The sequence below is a fragment of the Telopea speciosissima genome, chromosome 3, assembly GCF_018873765.1.
Source record: "Telopea speciosissima isolate NSW1024214 ecotype Mountain lineage chromosome 3, Tspe_v1, whole genome shotgun sequence".
NCBI classification, from domain to species: domain Eukaryota; kingdom Viridiplantae; phylum Streptophyta; class Magnoliopsida; order Proteales; family Proteaceae; genus Telopea; species Telopea speciosissima.
In genome coordinates this window covers 17,267,272-17,295,041 of record NC_057918.1, presented here as the reverse complement: position 1 = coordinate 17,295,041, position 27,770 = coordinate 17,267,272, and the positions used below count along the sequence as shown (strand labels likewise).

The 27,770-nt window shown below is 38.8% G+C and overlaps 1 protein-coding gene across 2 annotated transcripts; it reads right to left on the bottom strand.

The window, feature by feature from the left end:
* Window positions 1-3,249: 3,249 nt before the first annotated feature.
* On the bottom strand, window positions 3,250-27,343 carry LOC122654089 (probable serine/threonine protein kinase IREH1). 2 transcript variants are annotated; one of them, XM_043848066.1, is made up of 18 exons: window positions 26,413-27,343; window positions 22,560-22,624; window positions 22,254-22,436; window positions 20,697-22,061; window positions 11,834-12,006; window positions 11,127-11,373; window positions 10,672-10,764; window positions 10,447-10,587; window positions 10,271-10,363; window positions 9,608-9,818; window positions 9,398-9,483; window positions 8,934-9,022; window positions 5,466-5,517; window positions 5,290-5,346; window positions 5,003-5,179; window positions 4,710-4,802; window positions 3,711-3,902; window positions 3,250-3,612 (listed from the first exon to the last, which is right to left on the bottom strand). In XM_043848066.1, the coding sequence occupies exons 1-17, from the start codon at window positions 27,116-27,118 to the stop codon at window positions 3,819-3,821; spliced, it is 3,915 nt and encodes a 1,304-aa protein (XP_043704001.1). In that variant the 5' UTR covers window positions 27,119-27,343; the 3' UTR covers window positions 3,250-3,612; window positions 3,711-3,818. The 2 variants fall into 2 exon arrangements, with proteins under 2 accessions (XP_043704001.1, XP_043704002.1); XM_043848067.1 differs by having other exon boundaries at window positions 4,710-4,787; window positions 5,006-5,179.
* Window positions 27,344-27,770: the final 427 nt, after the last annotated feature.

Sequence of the window (27,770 nt, the reverse complement as noted above, 5' to 3'; positions counted from 1 at the left end):
CTTCTCAACTAAAGAAACAAATACAAGATTATCCATTAGATAAACTTCTCAATTACAATGAGGATTTCAGTTTCAAGAAGGGAAGAAGTTAGGGCTTTTAAATGGAAAAAAATTCATGCAAAAGCCTGAACCTTTGCCTATTTTTAGAACCAAATTTGCAGCACCCCATTGAAGTTGGGTCACATACAAGAAAAATGCAATTTACACAGTCAAACTACAACAAAGTTGGGTCACATTAAAACAAAATGCAAGTGACAATGAGTGTTGACTTGGATGAAATATGGTCCATATTTCTGGTGGGATCTATGAGAACAGTCTGTTTGCTAGGGTCCATGCATTTTGTATTGGTCTTTCATTTGCAGAATAACCATGACTACTAGTTTACTACGATTATGTTTAAAAGGAGGGCAGCTGCCTCCTTAGTTAATGAACTGAAATAGAATGAACATCATTTCTATCAACATAGAAGAGAATCAACAAATTTGACTACTTAACTAGCTAAATCCCATGTAACCAAGCAAGAGATTGATCAAGGAATGCATTCTTTATGTAGCATCTTGAAGAGAAAAACAGAAAATCTCTCTATTTTCAAGCAAAAATAGAACACCAGACACAGACGCCAAACATGTTTATGAAGATGGTATGAACAGTTTTTGCCATGAAGAAACTTACATTTAATTTTGTAATTTAGAAAGATCAGTCTCGGATTCTCTATTCACCGTGAGCACCTTCCCTAAAAATCAATTCACCTAGCATGTCTAAAATGGCAGCCTCCATTAGGACCATACAGAAATGCACAGGGGGTTTACCAGGCCAGCTGGCCACCCCTCTCACCCCACTTCACTCTCTCTTTGTCTCTCTCATAAACTCTTTCCTCTTTCTTCTCTGCCATCATTACACTTTCTGGCTTATATCATGAATTCACTCTCATTTGTTTATCAGCTATGTACTAAATAGTTCAATTTTACTGTAGAGAAGTCCCCGCCAATAAATCAAACAACACCATTACAGAACCTCAGTGAGCTTTTATACCATCTTGTGCTTGATTTCAAGGGTGTACAGTTTAAGGCTAGTAATATACATGCTCTTCTACAGAGCTTAAAGACAAAACTACAAAAGAAATGAGCAAGTAAAAGAAAGGAAAATACTAGAATTTCTTACAATGTTAAGACAAATAAGACAAATGTGAATATGAGGGAAATACGCCAGATCAGAAGACAGGTTATCTGTTCAAGCACAATTATCTGTGACAAGGTTTCTGTACTGATCCTTACAGGAAATAGAGAAGGGAATCCTAAGCAAATGGGAGGAAATAAGGAAAATGGGTTGATGTGTGCCAATATCATGAACGCCATTTACCATTGGATAAGGGATCTATAATCTTCCCAAACGTCACCACCACCCCCACTTCAATGCAACATTAAAAAAGAGAAATTGGACAGATCTCACACACAACAGAGACATCCAATAATACCATTATCATAATCACAAAAGGAACAATCCCACACGAAAAATGGACAGATCTCACACAAAACAGAGACAGATGAGTTCAATAAACGACAGATCTATGGTAGCAACAACTTGACAGAAAATCTTTTCAAAACATTCACAACGAATACAAATTTGAGCCGAAAACCTTAGTTCTTAGCGAGTTTGAATCGAAAAATATACCTTTGTGCCCTTGCTCGCTTCTCTCTTCCCTTCTCAGAGAGCAATCTGCGTTTTTTCCTTCTGTCTTGCTCCGAGAGCTTTAACGGTGGCACCGGCACCTCTCTATCCTTTTATAGGGTGGAAGAAATCGTGGCCTGAGCTGAGCTTCTCCTTCTTCCTCCGGTTTGCCGCAACAGTTGAAACGAAGAGGATGAAGTGAAGAGGATGAGGTGAAGAGAAAGTGAAGAATAGGGTTTATTCCACTAGTAAGGGCATTTTAGTCTTAACAAATCTGTGACAATGGTTTATTTCACTACTAAGGGTATTTTGGTCCTAATAAAATCGTGAAAACGGCAAACCATCACGACTAACCCCCACGATTCTGTGCATAACGCGGGGTTCGATTGGTTATTAGTCCGCACGACGGGGGTAATAGTTGTTTCAAAGATTTTGGGGGGTAATGGTAGATAGTAAAGTTTTTGGGGTGGTAATTGTAAAAAACCCTTTTTTTTTTTGGGTGGGGGTTGGGGGGGTGGGGGAACTGGAGGTGTCCGGCTTTTGGCCGACTAATTCCCCCAAGGCTCGTGCACGACTCCACAACACAAACCGGGAGGTATTAGGGTCCCCATGTTCACCAGAGAGTTTCCTCTCAGGCGAGTGGCCTGAAAGAAGGAGGAAGAGTCGAACTCAAGACCTTCGGCTTCCTTAGGCCTCGTCCTTTGCCAACTGTGCTGCCCCTTGGGGTTCAAAATGGAAATTATTGTGTTCCACTTCCATTAACTCCCAATGCAATAATTCCTCTAGAAATCAAAGGATTACATCCTGATGGTGTCATGTATTTCTATTTTATTTTTGTTTTTTGCTGATTGCGCAAGTCAGCTTGCACTCAACAATCAAACTATTATTCTTACCAAATAAAAAAACAATCAAACTATTATAGCTAGGAAAGAAGTGCTCGTAGATCAACTAGACTACAGGAAGAGAGTGCTTGTAGATCAACTCCATGATCACCCAAAGTCGCGGAGAGAGAGCTTGTAGATCAGTCCCATGATCACCCAAAGTCGCAAGACAAGAAAGAATAACCGATCAATAGGAAAGCATATCTAATCTACAAATCCAAGGAAACTATTTATTTGTTTGAAAACAGAAACTGCTGATACATTGCTCCAGAACAATCGAGGGCACTGACAGACTGCATCAAACATCGTTCAGTGATTTATTTATGACTGAACTACTTATTATCCACTAAAAGCACTTCGCTTGCATGCAAGGCGGCATGCGAGCACCAGGTAGAGCAATCGCGCTAGGTGATCTAGTTTTCTATAAAAGGTTTTGCAGCTTTTTTTTGTGTTACAGTAGATTTAAGGTAGCAAAAGTGCAAAACCCTTCAGAAAAATAGTTTGCAAAGATAAACCATAAAACTAAAATATTGAAAAGTAATTTCGAGAATGGAAAATATGGGGTCCTCCATGGCTACCAAGAGTTGCAATAGTCAAGATACTAATCACTACTTTGGAACCCCCCCCCCCCCCAAATTTTGGATTACATCACAGTAAAACATTTTCCCCTTTTCCATTGAAACAATCAGAGCCTTAATTCTTCATGTTGCTTGCATGCCTTTTAAATTTCAAGAAAAAAGGAAATTTTAACCCCATAGGACGGGGAACTAAACTTTTTGAAGCCACGAGTTATATTCAGTTTCGGTCAGCATATTAACTTCATAACTCATGCTCTGAGAGAAATACACATCAGTAAAAGGGATGTCATCTCTTTGCTTATGGTAGAGAAACCGTCAAACCGCATGTTTACATCTGAAGGCCCACCCTGAGGCATGTATCAATGTACAGAGAGGTCCTCAAAAGAAATAACTCACTCAGACTAAAATTGAAGCCCCACAATGTGGTGCAATAGCCTACATCAGGAAAGAGCACATCCCCACAGTTTGTCTACTCAAGCTTCTCTCTGCAAGATTAGATTAAAAAAATATATATATATTAGAAAACACAGCAATGAGAAGGAACAACATAACCATATTCAAAGAATTCTGCTTAGCATCTTACATTTACAGGCTGTACAACGCAACCACTGAGGTGAATGGGATCCCTCAAGGCTCAAATGTTGACCAAGCGTCAAAACCCACTTTGGTTTTTCCGCCGAGACATGGGTAGTTAAGCACCATGGTTTGCAGAGGGTTCATCCTTCCATCCCTTTGAAAGCAAATCATAGTTGATTGACGCAAGCTGGGAGAGATTCTGAGCACCAAACATAGAAAAACACAAAAAAAAGGATCCATGATAGAACAAAAATAAAAGGCGGCATCAAAATATACCCAGTAAGTCGAGGAAAAATAGGAAACAAAAGATTGTTTGCTGGTAGTATGCAATGGCAAGAATTAAGGCACCTTTCCAAAAATAATACGAATAGACTGAATTTCAATTTTCAATACTCTGGGCATTTAATTTCTGGCGAAACGAATATCTTCCTACGAATCCTAGCAAGTGCTAAATTTGCCAGCATGGTGATGCTATTGCTGGATTTTGTAATGCAGGTCCCAAAATCATCAAATGGAGAACAGCATCAAGCCAAATTCTTCACACTTCCATTTTTGATCATATTGAATCACCAGTCAGAACATTCCCTCTTTGCAAAAACCTTTACTTAAAAATATTGCTTGAATCACTATGAAGTATCAAGAAAAGTAAACTTCTAAGGTGCCAACAACTTAGTTTCACATTAATCAACCAGGCTATTTGTAATCCCCCAAAACTTAACCTCTTAGCACATCTATTACTGAGTGGTTTAGCACCAAAACCAACTTATAATAAATCAATGACCTGTTACATTAATACAATTATGAGTAGGCAATGATTTAATAAGAATGTGGGCAGGTGCTACTGTGCTATCAAGCATTACGCTGGTAAGATTGGGACCACAAGGGCATTTATTTCAACTAAATAAAGGAATCGAGTTGAATCTGAATCTAACAGTTCAGACTTTGATACTTTATAGCACTGAGCTCTCAATAGCTTTCTGTTCATTGCCAATATGAATACACGTACCTTGAATGAGAAATTACTAAATGAGTAATTGACAGACGAACTAGACTCAAACTCAGCAAGACCTCCGCATTCATCTCCCTGTTCAATATATTCAACGTTAACACTGCAAAGGTTAATCCCACAGAATAATGCTGATGATGATGAGTATGATAATAAGCTGACAAATAAAGGAAAAAGAAAGTCCAAGGAGGGCCCTTGTCATATATTTCCTAAGAGGTTCTAGAATTTAAAAAACCTACTTAGGTATGTCCCTTCTGAATGCTTTAAGGTAAATCAATTTCTAAAGGTATCCATACCTGTTCATCCTGGCGATTGCTTTGGCAGCTGCTGCTGCCACTCAAGCTACCACTGTCGCTAGAATCATCAAATTCACTGGGTGCATCAGCACGATCCTCCGAAGTATTCCAGGAGTATCGGCTTGTGAAGTAGCTTGTATCAAGTGCGCTCTCTGAAGCCGGAACAAATGCAGCCTGTGATAAATGCAGAAATTTCATGACTTTATCAATCTAAGTCAAATGTCATTATCACAACAGTATAGAACTAGATAGAAGAAATGAGAAGAAAAATATATAGTGTCCACCTTCTGCCTGGCAAGTGTGTCCCAGTTGATATCTTTGAAGAATACATGTTGCTTCACCTGGAACATAAGTCTCTGATTAGTTTCTAATTTTCCCTGGGAATCAATTCCAAGAGGAAATAAAGAGCTTCTACACTTAAACATAATAATAGTCCCAGAAATCAATCATGAAAAATTACCTCTGACGCTCCTTTAGCTCCAAGTCTCTGATGAGGATCTTCCGTCAATAATCTAGAATATGATGAAATCAGAAACAACTCTCAAGTTATTAACATATAAAATGCATCACACAAAAATTAACAGCCATATTGATTACCACAATGTTACAAAATCCATATCAGGGATTGACCCACGCAGTAACGTGTGACAACATGGACTTGCATGGCAACTTGGCAAGCCAAGTCAGCTCATCTCCAAATTTAAATAAAGAAAAAAAAAATTGATTTCAGTTCCTAATTTTCTGTTTGAACAGTATTTATCAGCTTGGTTGAATACTCGTCCAGTTCTCATGCACACCAACTTTCTGGGAATAGACCAACCTTTCTATCCATACTAGATTCAGTTCATAAAGGTTTTAATAAATCTCAAGTAATCATCGAAGCTCACATCTGATTAAAGAGAGAGGTATTTGGATTTCAAAGTATGTCTGGAAACTGAACAATCAACTTTCACATTGTAAATGTTTCAGACAAGTCTGCAGTTTCTGAAAGTATCACATTACTGGATTCCCTTTCTCCCTTGAGAGGAACTCGTTCTCAGGAGATCTCATTTTAACATTCCATCAGGTTCCTATCTAGAAAATACTTGGAGAATGAAGAAAACAAAAGATCAGGAATATAAACCAAAACATGAACGCATACAGGTGCACACATTAAGAGGTTTTAACAAATAAAATACTGTGCTAAATAATGAATACATCCTTCTTGAGGAAAGAGAGGAAACATTCACGAGTTCCAATCAAGAAGATTTAGAAACAAATCAAATTCTAGATTTGGATATTTCATTTCTTCAAGGAACTTGAAAATTAATACATTCTTGATCTTCGAAATGGTAAGACTACCAGCTATTTACAGAAGTTCCACCCCGAAAACAATTTGAATCCATGAAACTAAACAATGGTATACCGTTTTTTAAATGCATTCATATAAATGAATGGAACTAGGAACATAAATCTCAGACCATCCAACTCTTATTTTATCATAACATAAACATGTATGGATAATCACATTTCCCTGATCTTCAGATGTAGGTGAGGCACTTAAATGGTTGAATTAGGGAAGCTCAGGCTATATTCCTGGACAAAACCCCATCCATTTACTAGATGAGCAAGGAACAAACATGCCTGCACAATTTATAACCAGGCAGTTTTGGGTGGCCCACAAAAAAATTAAAATTTAATATAAATAAATAGAATATGTTAACAGGGGAAATCAAGCAGATTTTGGGGACGTAGTGCTGGTTTTGTGGATGGATAACGTTGGGCCATTTAGATTGTGCCTTCTGATATTATCACATTGATAGTGTGTTAGACAGTGAGTTTCAGTCAACATGTCTTTTTCAATGGGCCATGGACTGAAGCCTTTGCCAAAGAATAAAGGAGGTCACCAAGTGAATTTGCACTGAGAAAATGAGAGTATAATGGAAGAACATTAAAAATATGGCTTAATGACTTTTGTCGTTTTTCAATAAAACATTCCATAATCTTTAAAGTATTCCTTCTTCATTATATTCAAAGTTTCATACCAGGAAATGATGCTGGAAAACTTGAAATTAGGTTCCAATGTGACTAGTCGTAAAAGCCAATGAACTGATTGGGCAATGCATTCGCTTACCAACCTTCTACCAAGATGTCACTCATACACCAGAATCTTGCTCCCATTCTTGAGACCATATACACATTTTAAAATGGTGCAAGTAAAAATTCATTTTTAAGTCTCACCAGCTTTAGCACCCAAACCCTCTCCCATGCCCAGAAGCCCCAGACACACTTCACACGGGTAAGGACGAAAGTAAGATTCAGACAACTCAATGAGTTTTTAGAAGACAAAAGAAAGTTTCTAATTGTCCAACTTATTACTTACCAATGAAGTTTACAAGAGGAAGGCAAAAACAGAAGTGGTAGTCATACAGATTGATAACAAGGAACAAATGCTTAAGAAGTACTAGTAGAACTAAATGATTTGCTTAAGATAATAAAAATACTTGCCCCATAGTAGATAGGGAACCTTGAAAAGAAGACAGGAGAACAACATCAATAGAAAACTATCAACCAAAGCCAGATTCCGTATGTCCCAAATCTGTGTAAGAAATCAACTGGTAACCCCCCCCCTCCCAATTCTTGTCAGATGCATACCATAACAGTTTACATTGTTGACTCCATATTTTAATAGATTTATTATTATTAGTTAATATTTAAACATGAACTTCTAAGATTTTTTCAACATTATTTCCTTGAATAGAAATGTCTGTGTGCCTGACACACATACATTGGTTTCTGACATGACAACATTTTCAGAGATTGAAAAGGGGCACCCAAAAAAGAAAGATAGAGAGCACATACTTAAGATTGTGAGACCTCGATACATGAATTCAAAAGAAACAACACCTAAACCAAATAACATCATAGCAGTACTCATAATGGCCTTGGTTAAAGTAAAGGCGTCTTAAAAAAGGGACTTGTCTAAATGGCAGACCTCAATATGTGTATTTAGAACCTGACACTTTCTTTTGATTGCCCCTTGTCTTATTCCTAAAAGTTCTTTAAGTTGGGTAAAAAAGAGATTTTCAAATAATTTTAAAGTGACTTATTATTACACCATTATTATCTTGCACATTTTCTGATTATACATGTGAAATGACAGGATTTAACCTCATTGGAGGGAAAAAAGTGTGTTAATACTTAATACTAAAAGGGCAACAAAGTGATTTTGTTAGGTATCTGGGCTCAACCATAAATAAAGAAGGATATATAGAGGATGATGATTCACAGAGAATTAAAATAGGATGGATGAAGTGGAGAGGTGCGTCCGGAGTGTTGTGTGATCTATGTATTCCTTTAAAACTTATGAGGAAAATTTTATAGGACAATCATACAACCAACTATGATGTATGGTGCGGAATGTTGGGCAGTTAAGAAGCATCATACAGATAAACTCAGTGTAGCAGAGATGAGGATGTTGAGAATTGAGATGGATGTGTGGCAAAACTAGGAAGAATAAAGTATGGAATGATAATATTATAGCTGATTTGAGAGTAGCTCCGATACATGATAAGCTACAAGAAAGTCGCTTGAGGTGGCATGGCCATGTTCAACAGAGGCCTTTGGATGCTCCAGCACGAAGGAGTGATTTGATTAAGATTGAAGAAATTAAAAGAGCCAGGGACAGGCCTAAAATGACCCTAGGAGGAGTGGTGAGGAAAGACATGCTTAGCTTAGGCTTTGTATCAAGCATGACCTCGAATACAGCTGATTGGAGGGCAAGGACCCATGTAGCTGACCCCATTTAGTTGGGATAAGGCTGAGATGTTGTTGTATACTAAAAGGGCCAAAAAGTAGGGTTACAAATTATTTGACACCTTACGGGATATCAACAAGAAAATCCCCTTAAAAATGTGCACATAATGGCAACAGGAACAGACTTTCTTACCGATCAATTAGATCTTGTGCTTCAGGACTCATTTCTTCAGGCGCCCGGGGCCAAGGAATTTTACGATTGAGTATATTGTCAAAAATAATCTACAAGACAATAAAGGAGATAAACAAGAAAACGTCACATAAGTACTTCAAACTTGCAACAAATGTCGGAACAAAGAACAAAACTTTATGCATGCACGCACAAACGGGAGCGTTATGCATGACATGCAGACACAGGGGTTCATCATTGCAATAAAGCATATGGGTTGACAAAGCATAATATAAATCATAATAACTATTGATAAACCCCTGGATTAAACTAAACAATAAGAAAGTGGATCAATCCTCATGCTAAAATGTGCAGTGCCAAAATCACTATGATATCAAAAAAAAAAGAGAGAGAAAAAAAAAACATAAAAACAAATAAAAAATGGGCTTCTAGGTTCTAGAATAAAAATATAGAATCAAGAAAATAACCTGCGGATGTTCTGCATTAAAGGGAGGAATGCCAACAATCAGCTCAAAAAGAATAACACCCACAGACCACCAATCAGCCGTTGTTCCTGAGGAAAAGAAAGAATCACAAGATAAGAAATTCTGGAATTGCAAGATACAAACATCTAATATAGAATAAGGCAATGAACTAATAAATACATCAGAAAGTCGAACAGAGAAAGCTTTACAGACCATGTCCAGTTCCTAAGAGTATCTCTGGAGCCAAATAATCAGGAGTTCCCACAGCCGAACGTTTTTGCCGTCTTTCCCGCTGATTCAATTTCTCGGATGCCGATAATTGTGGTTCATCCTCCTCCAATAAAGATGTCCCACTAACTGCTGGACCAGACAAATCATCCGTGCTGTTGATGAGACCAACCTTTGACAGCCCGAAGTCTGTCAACTGCACAGGAGTAAAGCTGGAACATGTTAACATTTAGAATAAGCATATATAATTGTGTAAATAACAACACAAGCAGTACCCGCCGTGGGGGGGGGGCGCAAATACGCCAAGAGCTACATAAAGGGTAAAGGGATGCAGTAGCAAACAAGAAAAGAAAATAAATTTAACTCTTCAAGACAAAGCATTTGTACTTTATATGGCATTATCAGATACCAAGCCAGTAAACAAGGATGAATACATACACTAGGATAAATGACAAAGCCAGTACCATATAAGATGTAATTAAGAACAAATAAAGCAATAATAGGTGCACTTTGAATACATATACTACATAGAGAACAAGATAAAACATTAAGGTCACAATGCCATTTCGAAAAGCAATTAAACAAACCATATATACTCCTTCCGAAGCCCTACATTCCCCAGATTATATCAAGAAGAAACATATTCACCTTAATATGACCGTCATGTGCTATCAACAAATTATCGGGCTTCAAATCACGATGAACTACATGTAGCGAATGCAAATATTCCAGAGCAAGCACCTGCATGACATTACTTATGAATTCAAAGAGTACAATCCAACAAAGAAACAACACAATTTCCCACAGAAAAAACTTGAGCTTACAACTTCAGCAATATATATGCGAGCAACATCTTCATCCAAGCATCCTAAATTCCTCAACAATGAATACAGATCTCCTCCATTCAAGTATTCCATGACAAGATATAAGTTATCACGGCATGTAAAAGAATAGAAAAAGCGCACCTGATAAAATTCACAATCCAGTTAGAATGAGAAGGAATTGTACTGTATTTTAAAAGAAATACTTCACTCGCTAGACCTGCTCACCACAAAAGGATTGCGGACTGAAATCAAGATGTCACGCTCAGCCAAAATACTCTCAACAGCATTCTTACGGATCATATCTGCCTTCTTAAGAACCTGCAAAAATGTTACAAATGAATAAATAATCATATAGCACCCATTAATGCTCCTAAATGATAAGATAACGTAAAAATAATAAAAAATAGATAATTAGACTATGACGGGTCCAAGAATTTAAAAAGAAAAGTTGATAACATGTCTTTCTTGAACCAATGTAGCTTGAAATGAGGGCCATTCTTTCTTTGAACATCTCAATTTAATAGTAGTTCATTTCTCTTCCTATCAACTTAGATATGCTTTAAGTAGTTATTTCAGCTGAAAGAAACTATATGGCATCTACAAAAAGCATTTGATGCAAACGACCAATGTCTTGATGCAATTATGAACTATATGTAATTGTAAAAATTAAATATAAATACCTTTATTGCAAAAAGATCACCCGTTGTTCTCTTCTTCGCCAAAAAAACCCGACCAAATGCCCCACGACTGATTGGTTTTATTATTTCAAAGTCATCTATAGAAGTGCGGTCCTTTGAAGAGTGAATAGGGCTTGTTCTCAAACTACGAACCACATCATCTTCCAAGGGGGCATCTTCATCAATTACAGTGCTTGTTATATCACCCTTCTCATCATCAACTAGCTCACAAAGCTGCAAGTATTTCTCCCTGTAGAACCACAATCACCACTAAGTACTGAAGGAAAGTACAGGAAGTTCCACCACTAACAATTCCATTCAAATGAAGGACCAACATATTGCTGCCAAAAGAGCTTGATAAAAGTTCCAGTAAAAGCAATAGCATTAGCAACAGTTTTGTTATTTGGATATTAGCTTATATATATATATATATATATGAGTGTACATAAGAACAAACTAAAAGAAGACTTTTATGTTCAAAAGTTTTGCAGATCAAACTTAGGCAATCAAAGGTCCTAGCTAGCACAGCTGGTGAGGACTTAGGCATGTTGTCATCAACCCTAGGGATTGAATCTTATCCCCTGCTGATAAGGACTTTTATGTTGCATTTGAGGGTCAAAGGGAGGGGGTTTTCCTCATAATGCCACAAGAATGGTAGCACTTCACACAAAAAGGGGATTATTAAGCAAACTGTGAAGCTCAATACTTACCTGATCAATTTCTCTATGCGTGCTCCAAATGTCTCCACAGTTAGTGCATCTAGCTTCCTATGGTCAACTACAACCCGTAGGTCTTCAAGACAGGACACCAAATATGGCATAGACTGATCATCATCCATGGGAGAATTTGCAGCACATCTAGCAATATCTGCGAGTTCATTCATCTGCACCAATTCAAAAGTTGTTCAATACCTCAGTGACAATCAATACTAAATTCAAATATGAGAAAATCAAAATCTGGATGTCCTAACTCCTAATCAATATCAACAACTATCATGCTGTCTTGAATTCTTGTCAGCTCTTTATGAATTAGAATCCTTATTGAACTAAAATAGATAAAGAGAAATCCATAATATGCCCTACTCAACGTTAAACTGTTCTTCTACACAGGTTACATGTCCACAACATATATCAGTTAAGGAAACTTATATGCCATCTAACAAAAGGCAAAATTACAAAGTTCCACAACCACCAGATGGAGGGGAAATTATGATGTGAATAGTGAGTCATGCCACTGTCATGGGCCTTCCCACGCTTGACAAGAGGTAGCAAACAATGTTTGAGACTTCGCCAGGTGGGGTGATTCGACCCCAAGGGAAACAGAAACATTTCACCAATTTGACAGGTTCCTCTAAAAATTTCAGCAATTTCACCCATTTTACCAGATTTCGACCTCCGAGGAAACAGAAATATTTCGGCAATTTTGATAGATTTTGCACACAATTTCAAACATTGGTAGCAACCAGTACTTTATGGTTTCTTCAAAACAGGCAAAGCATCTCTGCTCTGCAGTGTCAATGTATGACAGATTGTGATAAGCAATGATAAAAGTTTGACAATCTATGTTTTATCATCCACTTTCATCAAATAATATATGATCATTATAACTTTTACAGGACTAAATTCAAAGGACCAGTAACATATCCTATTTCAAGGGTTTGTGAAATATGAGAATCCACAACCAAGTTGGTTTCTGAACTCAAACTATATATCTATTGAAAATAGATACGAAGAGACTTTAAAAGGAGGTGCAATTCTTTGGAAAAAAGTGGAAGGACCTGGTAGCAGATGCAGCAAGTCTAGACCAAAAAAAGCCTGAGAGGTTTCGTGGTGTAGAAGCAGTTTCTAAGGATATCTCAATCCGGCAAGTCTATGACTCATCGCATTGAATATGTAGTAATAGTCTCTTTCAACTAGGTCCTACATTATCTTGATAGTTGAAGCATTGCCCTCCTCTCAGTGATACATGAAAAGGAGCAGGAAATCCAAGCAAAAACAAATACTTCATTCCCTCATTATTTCTGTATTCAAATACTTCCTCTTCCATTCATCTACCGTCCACACTCTACTTTACTTGGGGCTCAACAGACAGCCTTCGAAACCTTTGCAATGAAATGGCTACAAAATTTAAGCAATCTGTTTCTTCCAACATTAAAATCCTCCATATACTACCTATTCAGCAATCAGGAACAGGTATGTATTAGGGAATTAGATCCATGTGATCCCTATTACTTAAGACACAGGGATACAACAACAACAACATCATGGCCTTATCCCAACTTAATGGGGTCGGCTACATGGATCCTGTAAATTAATGAAGAAAAAGAAGAAGAAGAAGGAGAGAAACCGAGAGGGAGAAGAGGAGAAGAGATATGCAACTTGGGAGTTACACGATATGTGTAACCCTCCCTCCAAAACTTCAACATATAGCCACTCAAGGGCAAAATAGGAAAACAGATAAAATAAAAGAAATTAACTAAATTACTAATCTACCCTCCTCACCCCTCTCTCGGTATTAGCTATCGATGCTAATACCAAGCTCATATAATTCACGATAACACTCCCCCTCAAGCTGGAGCATAGATGTTAATCATGCCCAGCTTGTTACAAATATAATCCACTCTTGCACCTCCCAAAGACTTCGTGAACACATCTGCAAGTTGTTCTCCTGCACGGACATGACCAGGAGAAATTAAACCTTCTTGTAACTTTTCTCAAACGAAATGACAGTCAACCTCAATGTGTTTCGTCCTTTCATGAAACACCGGATTTGAAGCAATATGGACAGCAGCTTAATTGTCACACCACAGTTTCATTGGAGAACTATCGACAAAGTCAAGTTCACCCATTAATTGTTTCACCCACATCAACTCACAGGTAACATGTGCCATAGCCCTATACTCTGACTCTGCACTGGAACGAGCAACGACTATCTGTTTCTTACTCTTCCAGGACACCAAATTTCCACCAACAAACACACAGTAACCTATAGTAGATCTCCTATAAACCGGAGATCCTGCCCAGTCAGCATCTGAAAAACCTACTATCTACCCATGGCCATGATCACTGTAGAGAAGACCATGTCCAGGAGCCTTTTTAAGATAGCGTAAGATACGTATAATAGCCTCCCAATGAGATGTCTGAGGAGCAGATAAAAACTGGCTCACCACACTAACAGGAAAAGCTATATCAGGCCTAGTCACTGTTAGATAATTCAATTTTCCAACAAGCCTCCGATACTTCTCTGGATCAGCTAAGACCTCCCCATCATCTGCAACAAGCTTTAAATTAGGATCCATAGGAGTATCTAGAGGTTTAGAACCTAGCATTCCTGTTTCTGACAGAAGATCAAGAACATATTTTCGCTGTGAGAGCGAAATTCCTTTCTTTGACTGAGCAACTTCCACACCCAAAAAATATTTCAACCCCAGGTCCTTGGTCTGAAATTTCTGCTGCAAGTGTGTCTTCAAACCTTCAATACCAGAAACATCATCTTCTATAATGACTATATCATCGACATAAACCACAAAGAATGATTTTCCAACTTCAGAACAGCGGAAAAATTCAGAATGATCACTATCACACCGTGTCAGCTCAAACTCTAACACAACTTCAGTGAATCTGCCGAACCAAGCTCTAGGGGACTGTTTCAGCCCATACAGAGACTTCTTCGATTTACATACCAAACCAGACTCCTCCTGAGCAACAAACCCAGGAGGTTGCTCCATATAAACCTCTTCATTCAAATCACCATGCAAGAATGCATTCTTGACATCAAGTTGATATAAGGGCCCATGGTAAGCGGCAGCAAGTGATATCAAAATACGAACAGAAGTAAGCTTTGCCACAGGAGAAAATGTATCTAAGTAATCCACACCATATACTTGAGCATAACCTTTGGCAACCAAGCGGGCTTTCAAGCTAGCCAAGGACCCATCAAGGTTCACTTTCACCACATACACCCATTGACAACCAATAGCTGATTTCCCTGAAGGTAAGGGAACAAGATCCCAAGTCTGATTTTCTTCCAATGCCAACAATTCCTCATTCATAGCAGCCCTCCAACCAGGACTAGACAATGCCTCTGCGACAGACTTAGGAACAGGATAATTTTCAACAGTATATAAACAAGAATGAAAAATGGAAGACAAACCATCATAGGAGACAAAATTAGAAATGGGGTGTTGGCTACAAGCCCTAACCCCCTTACGACGAGCAATAGGAACATCAAGATCAGAATAAGGTTCCAAAGGAGGAGGACCATTACCTATTGCAGGATCTGTCGGCAAAGGAGGAGATGGTGTAGAAGTCGATGTAGCGGGGGCCCAAGCACATACTTTCCATTGGTGACGTTGAAACACACTGGGTTGAGGTGCCGGTGATGAGGTAGCCTGTGGAGCATGGTGAACAGTAGACTGAACAATAGAAACGGGAAGATCATTATCCAAGTCAGACACATTACTAGAAGAATTATCAAACGGTGTAGACTCAAAGAAAGAGACATCAGCTATAACAATATATTTTCGCAACTCAAAAGAATAACAATGATAACCCTTTTGAGTACGAGAATAACCAACAAAAAGACACTTGAGAGCCTTGGTATCCAACTTGGAAACACCAGGACGATGATCACGAATAAAGCAAACACTACCAAACACACGGGGTGGCAAAACAAACAGTGGCGTAGAAGGAAACAACAAAGAAACGGGAATACCACCATGTAAAACGGAAGAAGGCATACGATTAACGAGATAACACGAAGTTAAAACAGCATCTGCCCAAAAGGATTTAGCTACCTTCATTTCAAACAACAGACAACAAGTAACCTCCATCAAATGTCTATTTTTCCTCTTAGCTACACCATTTTGCTAGGGGGTATAAGCACAAGAGGACTGATGAATAATACCACGTTGAGTCATAAATTCAACAAAAGGAGTGGAAAAATATTCCTTAGCATTATCACTACGAAGCGAAAATTGATTATTTATTTCATTCACAAATGCACAGAAGATAGAAAATAACTCAGAATGATGTTTCAATAAGTAGATCCAGGTAACCCTGGAATAATCATCAACAAAAGTTACAAAGTAACGAAAACCCAAAGTGGAAACGACAGGACATTGACCCCAAACTTCTGAATGAACTAAAAAAAGAGGTTGGTTAGACCGTTTATTGACTCTAGGAGGATAACTCACACGGTGGAGTTTCCCAAACTGACACGACTCACAATTTAATCTAGAAAGTGACCGAAAACGACTATCAAGAAGCTTCAAACTCTCCAACGAAGGATGACCCAAACGACAATGAATCTGGTGGGGTGACGCCACACTGGTACACGCCGTAGATGAAGTGTCCTCAAGTATGTATACCAATCATCCTCTTCGACGAAAGATCCTAAAATACACAAGAATCAGAAGAAAAGGTTACAGAACAATTATGGGTTTTAATAAACCGACTAACAGATAAAAGGTTAAAAGGAAAATCAGATACATAAAGAACGGAAGACAAAGAAAGAGAAGGTGAAATATGGGCAGTACCAATACCAGTCACTTTAGCCAAGGAACCATTAGCTAAAGTGACACTCGAAGAAGATTTCTGAAAAGAAGAAAGTATACTTGAAACGCCAGTCATATGTTCGGAGGCCCTTGAATCAAGATCCAGACAGTCAAAAGGCACGCAGTGGTATTACCTGTCTGAACAAAGGTCGCAGTTGGAGGCTGGGCTGACTGAGAAATCTGGAACTGTGTATAACGGGCATATTCATCATCAGACATCTTCACAGTCTTACCTTCAGGCTGTGGAGATACAGGAGACTCAGTAGTAGCAGAGTTGGCAAACTGTTGCTGATTTGGTTTGCCATGAAGTTTCCAACAGAAACGTTGGATATGTCCCGGACGACCACAATAATGACAAGTTCGCACTGAACCACCAGAAATATCAAAGTTACATGAGCACCCGAAGTAGGTGCCTTACTAGAAGAACCAGCCCCACCACCATGACCACGGCCACCACTAGAGCTGACATTACCACCACCACCAGCCCCACTGTTGGGCCCACGATTGGATGGGAAAGAAGCTAGGGCTGAAGTATCACTATTAGTAGTATGCTCTCGAGAAACACGAAGAACCCTGGAAAAGTTTCAGACAAAGTGGCTGGCTACCTTGTCACCACCAAGAATTTGGGACCGAACAGAATCAAATTCTTTCCCAAGGCCTCCCAAAAATCCCATAACAGCAAGTTGTTCCCGCTGACTTTGCATCTGTTCCACATTAGCAGTGATAGGAAGTAAGGAATTAAGCTCCTCATACATTCTCTTAAAATCAGCAAAATATTGGGTCAAAGTACGACCCTTTCGATCAACTCGGTAGAACTCTTGGGACAAGTAATAAATGCGGGAAAGGTTGTTTTGTCCAGAATACAAAACATTAAGATACTCCCACAACTCTTTCACTGTATCAATGTGTTACCAAATCCACGATTTGGTTCTCCATGGAATTCAACATCTGTCCCAAGATTCGAGCAACAATTGTGTCCCACAAAGGGTCATTCTCAGGCTTAGTGTTGAAGAGGTGTTGGGGCTGATCACGTCCAGTTAACACTAGCCTAACAATTTTCTTCCACTGCAAAAAATTTGTAATCCCTTCCAATTTCTTCTCGGTAATGCGATTGGAGAAGGAAGAAAAAATTCCTGTAGTTGTTACAGACTTTGAACCTTCACCAGATTTCAATTCATCACCCATTGTGTACTTGATGAAGTGAAGAAAGATAAGATAAAGGATGCTGAAAGCAGGGACAGAAATTGACAAAGGCAGAAACCCTGACAAAAGTCGACAAAGGTAGAAACCCTGACAAAAGTCGACAAAGGCAGCAATTGATTCCTTCAAAAAACCCTGTTAAAATTCGATTTTTCTTCCTCTAGAAAAATCGATCTAAGAAACCCTGTGAATATTGTCGATTGATGCTTGAGACTCCAACACAACCTTCACTCCATCAAAACTCCTTCAAATATATCCACAAACCAAAGGAGACCTAGTTCTTAATTTATATCATGAACTAGTCTCTATACAATCCGAAAATACAGCATAGGGTGTTGCACCCCTTCAAACAGAAATTAGGAGAAACCGCAAGGTCTTCAAGTCTTCAAATACTTCTTAAATCTTCAATTGGATGTTGTAGATAAGAGACGTAGTGATCTACGAAATTTGTAGCAGTTCTTACAGCTCTGATACCATGTAAATTAATGAAGAAAAAGAAGAAGAAGAAGGAGAGAAACCGAGGGGGAGAAGAGAAGAGATGTGCAACTTGGGAGTTACACGATATGTGTAACCCTCCCTCTAAACTTCAATATATAACCACTCAAGGGCAAAATAGGAAAACAGATCAAATAAAAGAAATAAACTAAATTACTAATCTACCCTCCTCACCCCTCTCTTGGTATTAGCTATCGACGCTAATACCAAGCTCATACAATTCACGATAACAGATCCTAGAAGAGACAGCAAAATAATAATAAAGAAGTAAAGCATGGGGGGGGCATACAACATCGACACAAACTCTAGGGCATCGACCCTTGATGCAGATTCATCACCAAACTGGGCTTGTTTGCTTAGGAATAAATCTAGGGTTGAGTTGTATACACGTTGGGCCTTTGATCCCATGGGTTTTCAATGTAATATGCCACTTTTATGGGTCTAAAGTATGGGTAATAAGGTTGCATACGGGATTTGCTAGTTTGTTTCATTACTTAGTTTAATTTTTAAGTTTTTTGGGTGAATTCAATTGAATTGGTTCTATGTGGTTCAACTTAAGTTGCAAGTAATTGTTATTAAGTGTTTTAGTTGGTCTGGATTAGGATTCTACAAGTCCAACAATGTTTTGAGTCTATTTCCTTTAGTATTGTCAGTTTAGGTTACCTTATTAGTTAAGGATTGTGTTAGGCCTTTCCTTTTCAGTGTAGGAGTCTATTTTTGAGTCTTCCATATAAGTTTGAAAAGGGGCCTAGCATTGTACACGAATTTGATTAATGAAATTGCTGTTGTTGCTGCTCTTCTTCTCCATTGAAGAACCCCTTGTGTTTGATCCAATCGAACCACCTTGTGGTGTGAAGCCCAGGCCTTGTACATTGATACATGCCTCAGTTAGTAAAGATCTACTAACTTAAATTAGAAACAACTCCTAACACAAAATAGAAACTTGCAACATAACCTCCACAGAATATTTCTCCCCCCAGAGTGGCCTTGTAATGGATCAGTTAGGAGGCTACAATGGAGTCTAATTGGGAAGGCAATTGAACCAAGTGACAATCTATTCTCTCTATAATAATGTGTAGCACTTTTCTAAGAGTTTAAATATTTGAGTTGAGAAAAAATTAATATTTAATGTATTCCCAAATTTTGGAAGCTATTAGCCATTGGGGTGCCTGAAGAGTGAAGATCTCTTGACATATTAAAAGAGCCCTCTAAACAAATTTCTGTACAAGCCTACACTTTGTCACTTTCCTTGCTTCTTTCTCTATATTATTTATTATTTTCTATTATTCCTGTTGAGATTTCAAAATCTGTCAACTCTTTGATATAACAAATTGTTGTTCTCATTGCATATATACCTCTAAAATCCCTCAATTCTTATTTTATTGTTAAGCATCAGTCATGGTACCCAGGTCTCGAGATGAGACCAGTGGCGAAACAGAAAAATGACAATATCTCGGTCGAGATCTTGGTATCTCACCGAGATTTCGGCACTTATCTCAGTCTCGATTCAACTCGAGACCAAACCAAGCTATAAAAAGGCACCCTCTCTCGCTTTGCTGTGAAAGAAAAACACTTGGAGGTTAGGGTTTTGGTGCTTTTTTTTTTTTTAGCAAGTCTCATCTCAACTGGAGATTAAAGCTTGGAGAGTTCGAGATTCAAGATTGAAGCTTCAACATCAGGAGAGGGAGTTGCATTGCATCGCAAGAACAGTTTTAAGTACACGTTAATTAACAAACCGTCAAACCATCACCATGTATGATTATGAATATGATGCCTAATGCTTAAATGACTTATAGTTTGATGTTTTCTAATTCCTAATGTTTATTTAAGTTGTTTTACACCTCTACTTTAATTATATGTGTTCTAAATATTGTGTGGAATAGCCTAGGGTAGACCACACATATGCCGTAGACTACAAACCTAGGGTCCGAAGTCAAATTACCATTTTGGATTTGAATTTGTAAAAACTAATGTTTTCATTGTGTTTAGAAGGCCTAAACTAGGTTGGATGTCAAGTTTCAGGACCTATTTTGGCGATATGGCTACCGAAACCCACCACTGAGTTGAGAAGGGAAAAAATACAATATCTTGCAGAGATCTCGGCAGAACTTGGTTTCACGGCCTAGCAAAACCAGGGGCGAAACCGAGACCTAAAACCTTGGCATCAGCATCGATTTAGAGTTAGATACTTAGCTCATCCAATGATCCTGCATTACTTTTTCTTTGTTCCTATTAATATCTTGCTCAGAACTGAGATTAACCTTTTCTTCTGAAGCAAGTCAAAAACGAAAACAGAATAGAAAAGATGGTTAAGAAGAAGATACCTGTGGAAGATCTTCATGTTCAGAATATGCACCCTTTCCTGCCAATAGCAAGTCGATATGGCTGCTCCTTGGGGTCAATAATGGAGATCGAGGAGTCATGCTACCTGCAGATGATGTTGTCATCCCTTGATCAGATTTAGGACCAAAACGTGTTTTACATGACATCAATGGCAGACCCTTTAGGTCATCCATGAAAACAGAATCATCAGCCTCAGGAAGACAATCAAGCATATCCTCTGAACCCCTGCGGGACCAATCACTGAGTTTTGGAGATAGACCATCAGATTCTTCAGTAACACTTGAGTTTGAAACTTTTGCAACATCTGGGCTTCCAACTGCATTCTGCAAGTCCTTCTGTGAAAATGACTCAATCATTTTCTCAAGAGTTTCGGCAATCCTGATAAGACGCTCATTAACACTTAAACCTTTCTGATCACATCCATCAGCAATTGCACATATTCTTGAATGGTCTTCTACATGAGAGGTTGGAACTTCCTCCTCACAAATGCGACAAATGATCGAAGTATCATCAGAAAGATTCTGCTGATCACCCCAGTAGCCCCAAGAAACCTTGTGCTGGTGCTTGGAAGGTTGGGGGGTATGTCCAGGGGAATCTTTGGCAGGAGGATGCTCAGGAGGCTTAGACACAACTGCATCAGAACTTTCTCTCCTGTTTTCTAACGAATCCACCTGTTCACCCTTCGCTGAAATAGATTCTATCTGGTTCTTTGCAGCTGGAGATGGTAGTTTCTTCCAAGAAGCAATCCGGTCCCTGTTTGCAGGGGATTCAGTGGTCTTTAGAGATTCTGCATCAGGAGGTGAGAGGAAATTGGGCTGCATCGCATGTTCTCTCTTCCAATCCAAGCCATGTTGCTCTTGACTATAAGATTTCCTTGCGGAAGCTGCCTTTGAGCCCCTAGCAACATTGAGGCGTTTCCCCTCCCTTCCTGTGCCTGATGGGGCTTGTTTATCTGCAGAATATAAAACTCTAGATTGACGAAGACCAAGAGCATGCTCATCCTCAGCTAACCCACTTTCCTTGTGGAACTGCAACAAACGGGTACATCTGGTGAGGATGAAAAGCATTCGTGTGTGCAACTGCTTAAGCATACCCATAGGAAGCTCCTGACGCCGATCATCCAAATCCTGAACTATCCCTTCACATTGAAGCCAAAACTCGCCAGGTGACATAACGGCACAACGACGTGCCAAAATCAGCAAATCCTCAATGATTTCCTGCCATTCAAGATGAGTTTCTGTGTTCTTTTCAAGAATTCCAACCAAATCTCCGGCAAAAATTTCTAGATCAGAGTTCACTTCTTCCTTTGCTTTGTCAAATTTTGCCCGTATGACAACCAAAACCTCCTGTACAGCACAATGTAGAATGTTAAGAACATCATAGAGCACTCGGGGCAACATTGCACAAATAGCAAGGACAGATGCAAAGCAACATGCCAATGTCAGCACTGGAAACAAATAAAAAAAAAGGGAACCAATTCCTTGATGATATAAGAAGGATAGCATACTTAGCAACCAACAACCACATTGTCTAATTACCTCCAAATTGGTTAAACCTCGAGGCTTCCAAAATGGAAAAGGCCTTACACCTTTGGAATTCAGTTCATGAGAGAAGCTCTTTATATCAGCAGGAAACCTTTTCCTAGGAGCACTTGTAATCCGAAGTAGGGCTTGAAACCGAGGAGATTCAGACTCCTTCGGTGTTTCACAATCATATGAAGCCTACATATACAAAATTACAAATATTTAACCTCCTTAGTAGGTAATAAAAGAATCATACTTTAGTCGAAACATACAAGATAGAGGCACAAAAAACAAAAATAAAGGAACAATAACTAATAGTACCTCTGGAGTACAAACATCTGTGCTTCTTAAGCCTCCAGACTTGCCCCATGATGAATCGTATTGCCCTGGAGGAGAGATCAAAGAATCAAATGGGTCTTTTGGTCAAAAAACTCAAAATCCCTCAGCAATCTTAAATGCGCAGACAACGAATAATAGAATGCATAAAACTTCTCTTTAGAAGGACTTGTAAACAAAGAGCAAGAGAGGAGGGGAAGAAAGTAATAATTGCCAAAGAGAAAAGCATGGACTCTAGCAAAATCTCCAAAAGGGAATGGAAATAAATAACCAAACTTTAGTGGTTTTCCAATCACAGGTTCAGAGCACAATTAAGGTACCAATGCAGGTCATATTATTCTCATTTGGTCTATAATAATCTAATAACAGTGTTCCATTTGTTTGTCCAGTTATTAATTTCAATTCAGCTTCCAAAATTTCATTTCAGTCGCCAAACTGAAATGACACTGATAATCAAATATCTCATTTCGGCCCATGTTAAAAAGTAAACCTGAATGGTTGTTGTTAGAGGGACATGAACACAAAACCATCCAAACTACACATACCTTAGCCACTAGGAAAGATCTATTCTCAAGTCAGAAACTAATCTTTGTATCTCATAATTGATACTAAAATATACCTTAAAAAAAGAGCGTACCCTGTGCACGAGGCTCCCGTTACTGCGGGAAGGGTCATAATGTACGCAACCTTACCCCCGCTTCGCGGAGAGGCTGTTTCCTGAGACTCGAACCAGTGACCACTAGGTCACAATGGAACAACCTTACCATTGCACCAAGGTCCACCCTTTTAAACTAAAATATACCTACATATAGTCTTTTATAATATATATAAATAATCACCAAGGTCCACCCTCTTATACTAATAAATAATCACCAAACAACTAGACCAAGCAGCTGAACAAAATGACTATTATATACCACAAAAAAAAAAAAACTCATTTCATTCACCATACCAGAATTGCCACGGAAACAAAATTTATAACATTATGTGTAATTGCAGAATTTGCTACTCTTTCCACTTGTAAAAATTAGGAAAAGAATTTAATCCCCATGCTCTATGATTCTTAATTTTCTCCTACCAGTCTCAGAGACAAATACACTTGAAAGCTTTGGAAAGGACAAAAAGTTTTCAGGATAAATTAGCTTCAAGTCCTCCAGTGCTCCAAAGGGCAAAGGATTTGCTCTTCTTTTGTCCACTCATCCTTAGAAGTTTGAACAAATTAAATAATTGAATCAATCTTTACATGTGAAAATTGAAGGAAAAAAATCTCTGGAATTCCTTTGATATTCTCCTACTGGTTCCAAAATCTAAACCCACCTGAAATCTCTAGAAAGAACAAAAAAAATTCAGTATAGCTTGCTTCAACTCCTACAGCTCTCCAACCAAAAGGTCAAGGACATGTTCTAGGTATTTGGAGTTCGGCATAAACTGGGGATCATGTAATTAGCGGAGATAATGTGGGACCAAAGCTGTATGGGAGCAGCACCAAAAACCAGGCCCACAAAATCCTCCCGCTTTACTTCAAGCCCTTCAAAAGTTGATCTCACATCAATCATCCAACCTTTGCACCTTAAGACATATTAAAAAGATCCTCAGAAATCTCTTTCTCACTCTCCTTTCATAGGCCTCAATGTGTAGCCTAAGGATTTTCTAAAGAATTTACCCTTTCAAACAAAATGAATCAGTGGATAATATGTGGATAACACTGGATTTTCCCTTAAGTACCCCAAAACGAACCAAAAGAGAAACAACAAGAAGAAAAAGCAGCACTACCACAGCCACATAACAATGGAAAAGATTGTTAAGAATTTTGCCTTGCTCCCACCAATTGATATAGTGATCCAAGACTAAAACCCATTCATCAATAAAGTGATCGATTATGAGTTATTGATCACAGATATTTAAATGTAAGGAGGGCAGCCTTGGCGGAACGGTAAGGTTGCTCCATTACGACCTAGAGGTCGCGGGTTCGAGTCTGGAAACAGCCTCTCCACGAAGTGGGGGTAAGGCTCCGTACATTATAACCCTCCCCAGACCCCTCAATGGCGGGAGCCTTGTGCACTGGGTAAGCCCTTTTTGACATCTAAATGTAAGCATTCAATGTACTAGGAATTAATTTTTCCCAAACGGCCAGCCTCTATTGCAGATTCCCATAATGTCGCATCATTCAGCCTGAACATAAACCTTTCTTTTCGATATCCACACGGGACTCCTACAAGTGTTCTGAAAGATACATACACTTCTTTAGACCCCCTTTCAACATGGGCCACATAATGATCAGGCCTCCCAGCCATGATGTTAATTGTTGTTTTAAGAACCTAATTCATAGGTGAGCCCAATTCCCAAGTGGGAATCACCCCGTAAAGTTAAAGCAAAAGATGCAATACTTTCCCACCCTACTACATTCGTCCCTATAAAAACAAATTCTCTCACCAGTTCAAACCATGAGTATGAGAAAATTAGCATAACCCCACCACATAGGAACAAGGAACCTCATGGAACATATTCTCCCTCATGAAGAAGAGTTCTCTATCCCATATCTCCAATGCCAATTGCTTACAATGTATTGCCTTATTTATCACCCTTAACTTTCTAATACCCATAGGGATCTACCATCCCCAACCCAGTGCATACTTGAAAATACATTAAAATACCTATATAAAGTGGATACAAACTCAACCAATCTAACATCTTGGATAGCAACATAGAGTAAATAGGAAACATGGCAAGAGAACAACTGACCGAAGTAACTTCTACCTCCATGGTACAACTGGGAAAAATGAATTTTGAATGGGTGTTACAAGGGGATCTTATCATGGGTATTCATATAAAACCAACCCAACCCCAACCCTGAAAAATCTCAACACAAGATATGTCCACTTAAGTCCCTCTTCTTGTATGAACACGATAGACATATGTGCTACTCTATATTTATCATATGGCATCTAAAATGATGACATTAATCAAATGGAACCATATACATTACACTGGATTTTAGCTTTTGTGTTTTGAATGAAAACCTGTATAAAGCATGCATATACGCTCAACATTGTTAGTTTTTAATTTCCCTCTTTTTTTAGTAGACTTCTAATCTTATCGTCAATCATTGAAACTAAACCAAACCATGTTTGTCCTAGACTTTGCTTTTTTACATCCAAACAAATACTACTTATGTGCTCACCTTGCCAGAGAATATCCACTGATGATCTCATAATGGAGTTAACTGGTAACGGAGTATTTAGGGGACGGTTTTCCTTCAGCCACACTCAAGGGAGAATCCCTTGACCAAGGCCTTCGGATGGTGTTAGGACTTAGGAGGGTATCGGGGAACAGTACAGGGGTATTATCGACCCTGTACAGTAGGGAAGCAGATATTGACAAGGATTGATGGCTGTACTTTTCCTGCTACCATGGTGCAGGAAAACTTTCTCCTAGTATGTATGGGCATCAATTCAAATTAGAAGCTGGTTTTTTTTTTTCCATCTACATACAATTTTCTGTTGATTCTGTTATTCAATTCTTGCTGTAGCTTCTCAGTTAACTACACACTTACATTTTACCTGATCATATTTGGATACTGCACAAATTCTTCGTAAATCGTGCCACCTTGCATATACATCTATACAAATTCAGTAAGAAATTTAGGAATGAAAACATTCACAACCACCTAAAGCTAACAGAAAACGTAACAATCGTGAATAAACCTCCATCAACTAGTCTCAATGAATTTATCACCCATGGATTTTGGATCCCTTAATGTATAGCCAAGTAGTAAACATTTCCAAAACAGTGAAAGAAACAATAATACCCTGGACTTAATAGCCATGTAGATCCATACCCATTTCAGTTGAGGTGTCATCATTCTTGAGACGAGATTGGACCTGAACATTTGGGCTCTGGTCTCTCGACTGTGCACTCTCAGTCGACATGCTATCACTGTTGCTGCCGTTGTCCACCCAACCACTAGAGAACGCATTGTCCTGAGAAGCCATCTTATTTGTTTTCAGAGCCTCCTCTTTCTTGCCAGAACTCCTCCCAACTGCATCAGGCCTTGATAGATTGCTGCCACAAAGAGTAGACCCCTTGTCCGCACGATAACCAAAGAAACTCTCTTGCGGCAATGGCCCTGATCTCGTCTTTATTCGATTCAAACCAAGCGACGATGCAAGAATTGGTGAAACGGAAGAAGGCGCCTCCTTTAAGTCGGGAACATTTCGCAATTTCGAAGACGAATTGGTAGCAGAACTGGGAACTGCCGTCGGTTTCTGCTTCGACGGAGTCTGAGCTTCTTTCCCTTTGATATCCTTCTTCTTCTGCTGTTGCTGTGTCGGCTGATTACCACCATCCTTAACATGCGTCTGTCGAAAAACAGCACCAAAGCTTCCTCCACTGCTCCCGATCTGCTGCTCTTCCTTCACGGATTTGACCTTTTTCTTCTCCGATCTGACGGGAGAATCCGAACTTACAGTTTTAGGACTATTCGATCCGTCGGGGCTTGACGAACCCGATTTCTTCGAAGAGAAAAATCTTCCCTTGAAAACCATATCTAACAATCGAGTTTCACTTTTATTTGCAGCCCTAGCAGAGTCGCAGGGCTGCTGAATCAAAACATGGAACACAAGTAACTTTGTAGAAATTGTAGAAACAGAAAAAGACCTAATTTCGAAATATAGAAGAAGGAAGAAGAAGAAGAAGAAGAAGCGGAGACGGCCATGTCTGAAAGCCGTGATAGTTAGTAGAGCTGCTTCGAAGTAACCGAGACTACGGTATGACTGGATTTGAGCGTAAAATGACCAGTCTAAGTACATTAATTAACTAATACTTATGAGATTATCAAAAATAAATAAATAAATTGATTACCAACATCACTAATTAAATTTTCTTGTCAGTAGATTGACGAGAATACCCTCCTATTTTTTCCTATATTTTGGGGATTGACTTCAACAATTTCTGGGTGTTTCGATACTTTGGCTAGGGTTAGACTGGATCTTTCACTTAGGTCCATAATGAGTTTAATATTACAATTGGGTGATTGTTATAATAACAGTTTTAAGGAAAGGCACGTGCGATCCCAGTGGGAGATGAAATAGTTTCCACCCATTTGGGTCCAAACTTGTTTTTGCTTTGCTTCAACAGCAGAAGACTTATATGTTAATTAGGATTAACAATTAATATAATGGATGAATATAATCGCTT

What these genes read in the sequence shown, in the direction of transcription:
- LOC122654089 (XM_043848066.1), bottom strand. Translation starts at nt 27,118, where the DNA reads ATGGTTTTCAAGGGAAGATTTTTCTCTTCGAAGAAATCGGGTTCGTCA. An exon ending in GAGGTTTAACCAATTTGGAG is followed by an intron (nt 22,062 to 22,253) that starts GTAATTAGACAA and finishes TGTGCTGTACAG; the next exon opens with GAGGTTTTGGTTGTCATACG. An exon ending in GCATATATATTGCTGAAGTT is followed by an intron (nt 10,364 to 10,446) that starts GTAAGCTCAAGT and finishes AATGTCATGCAG; the next exon opens with GTGCTTGCTCTGGAATATTT.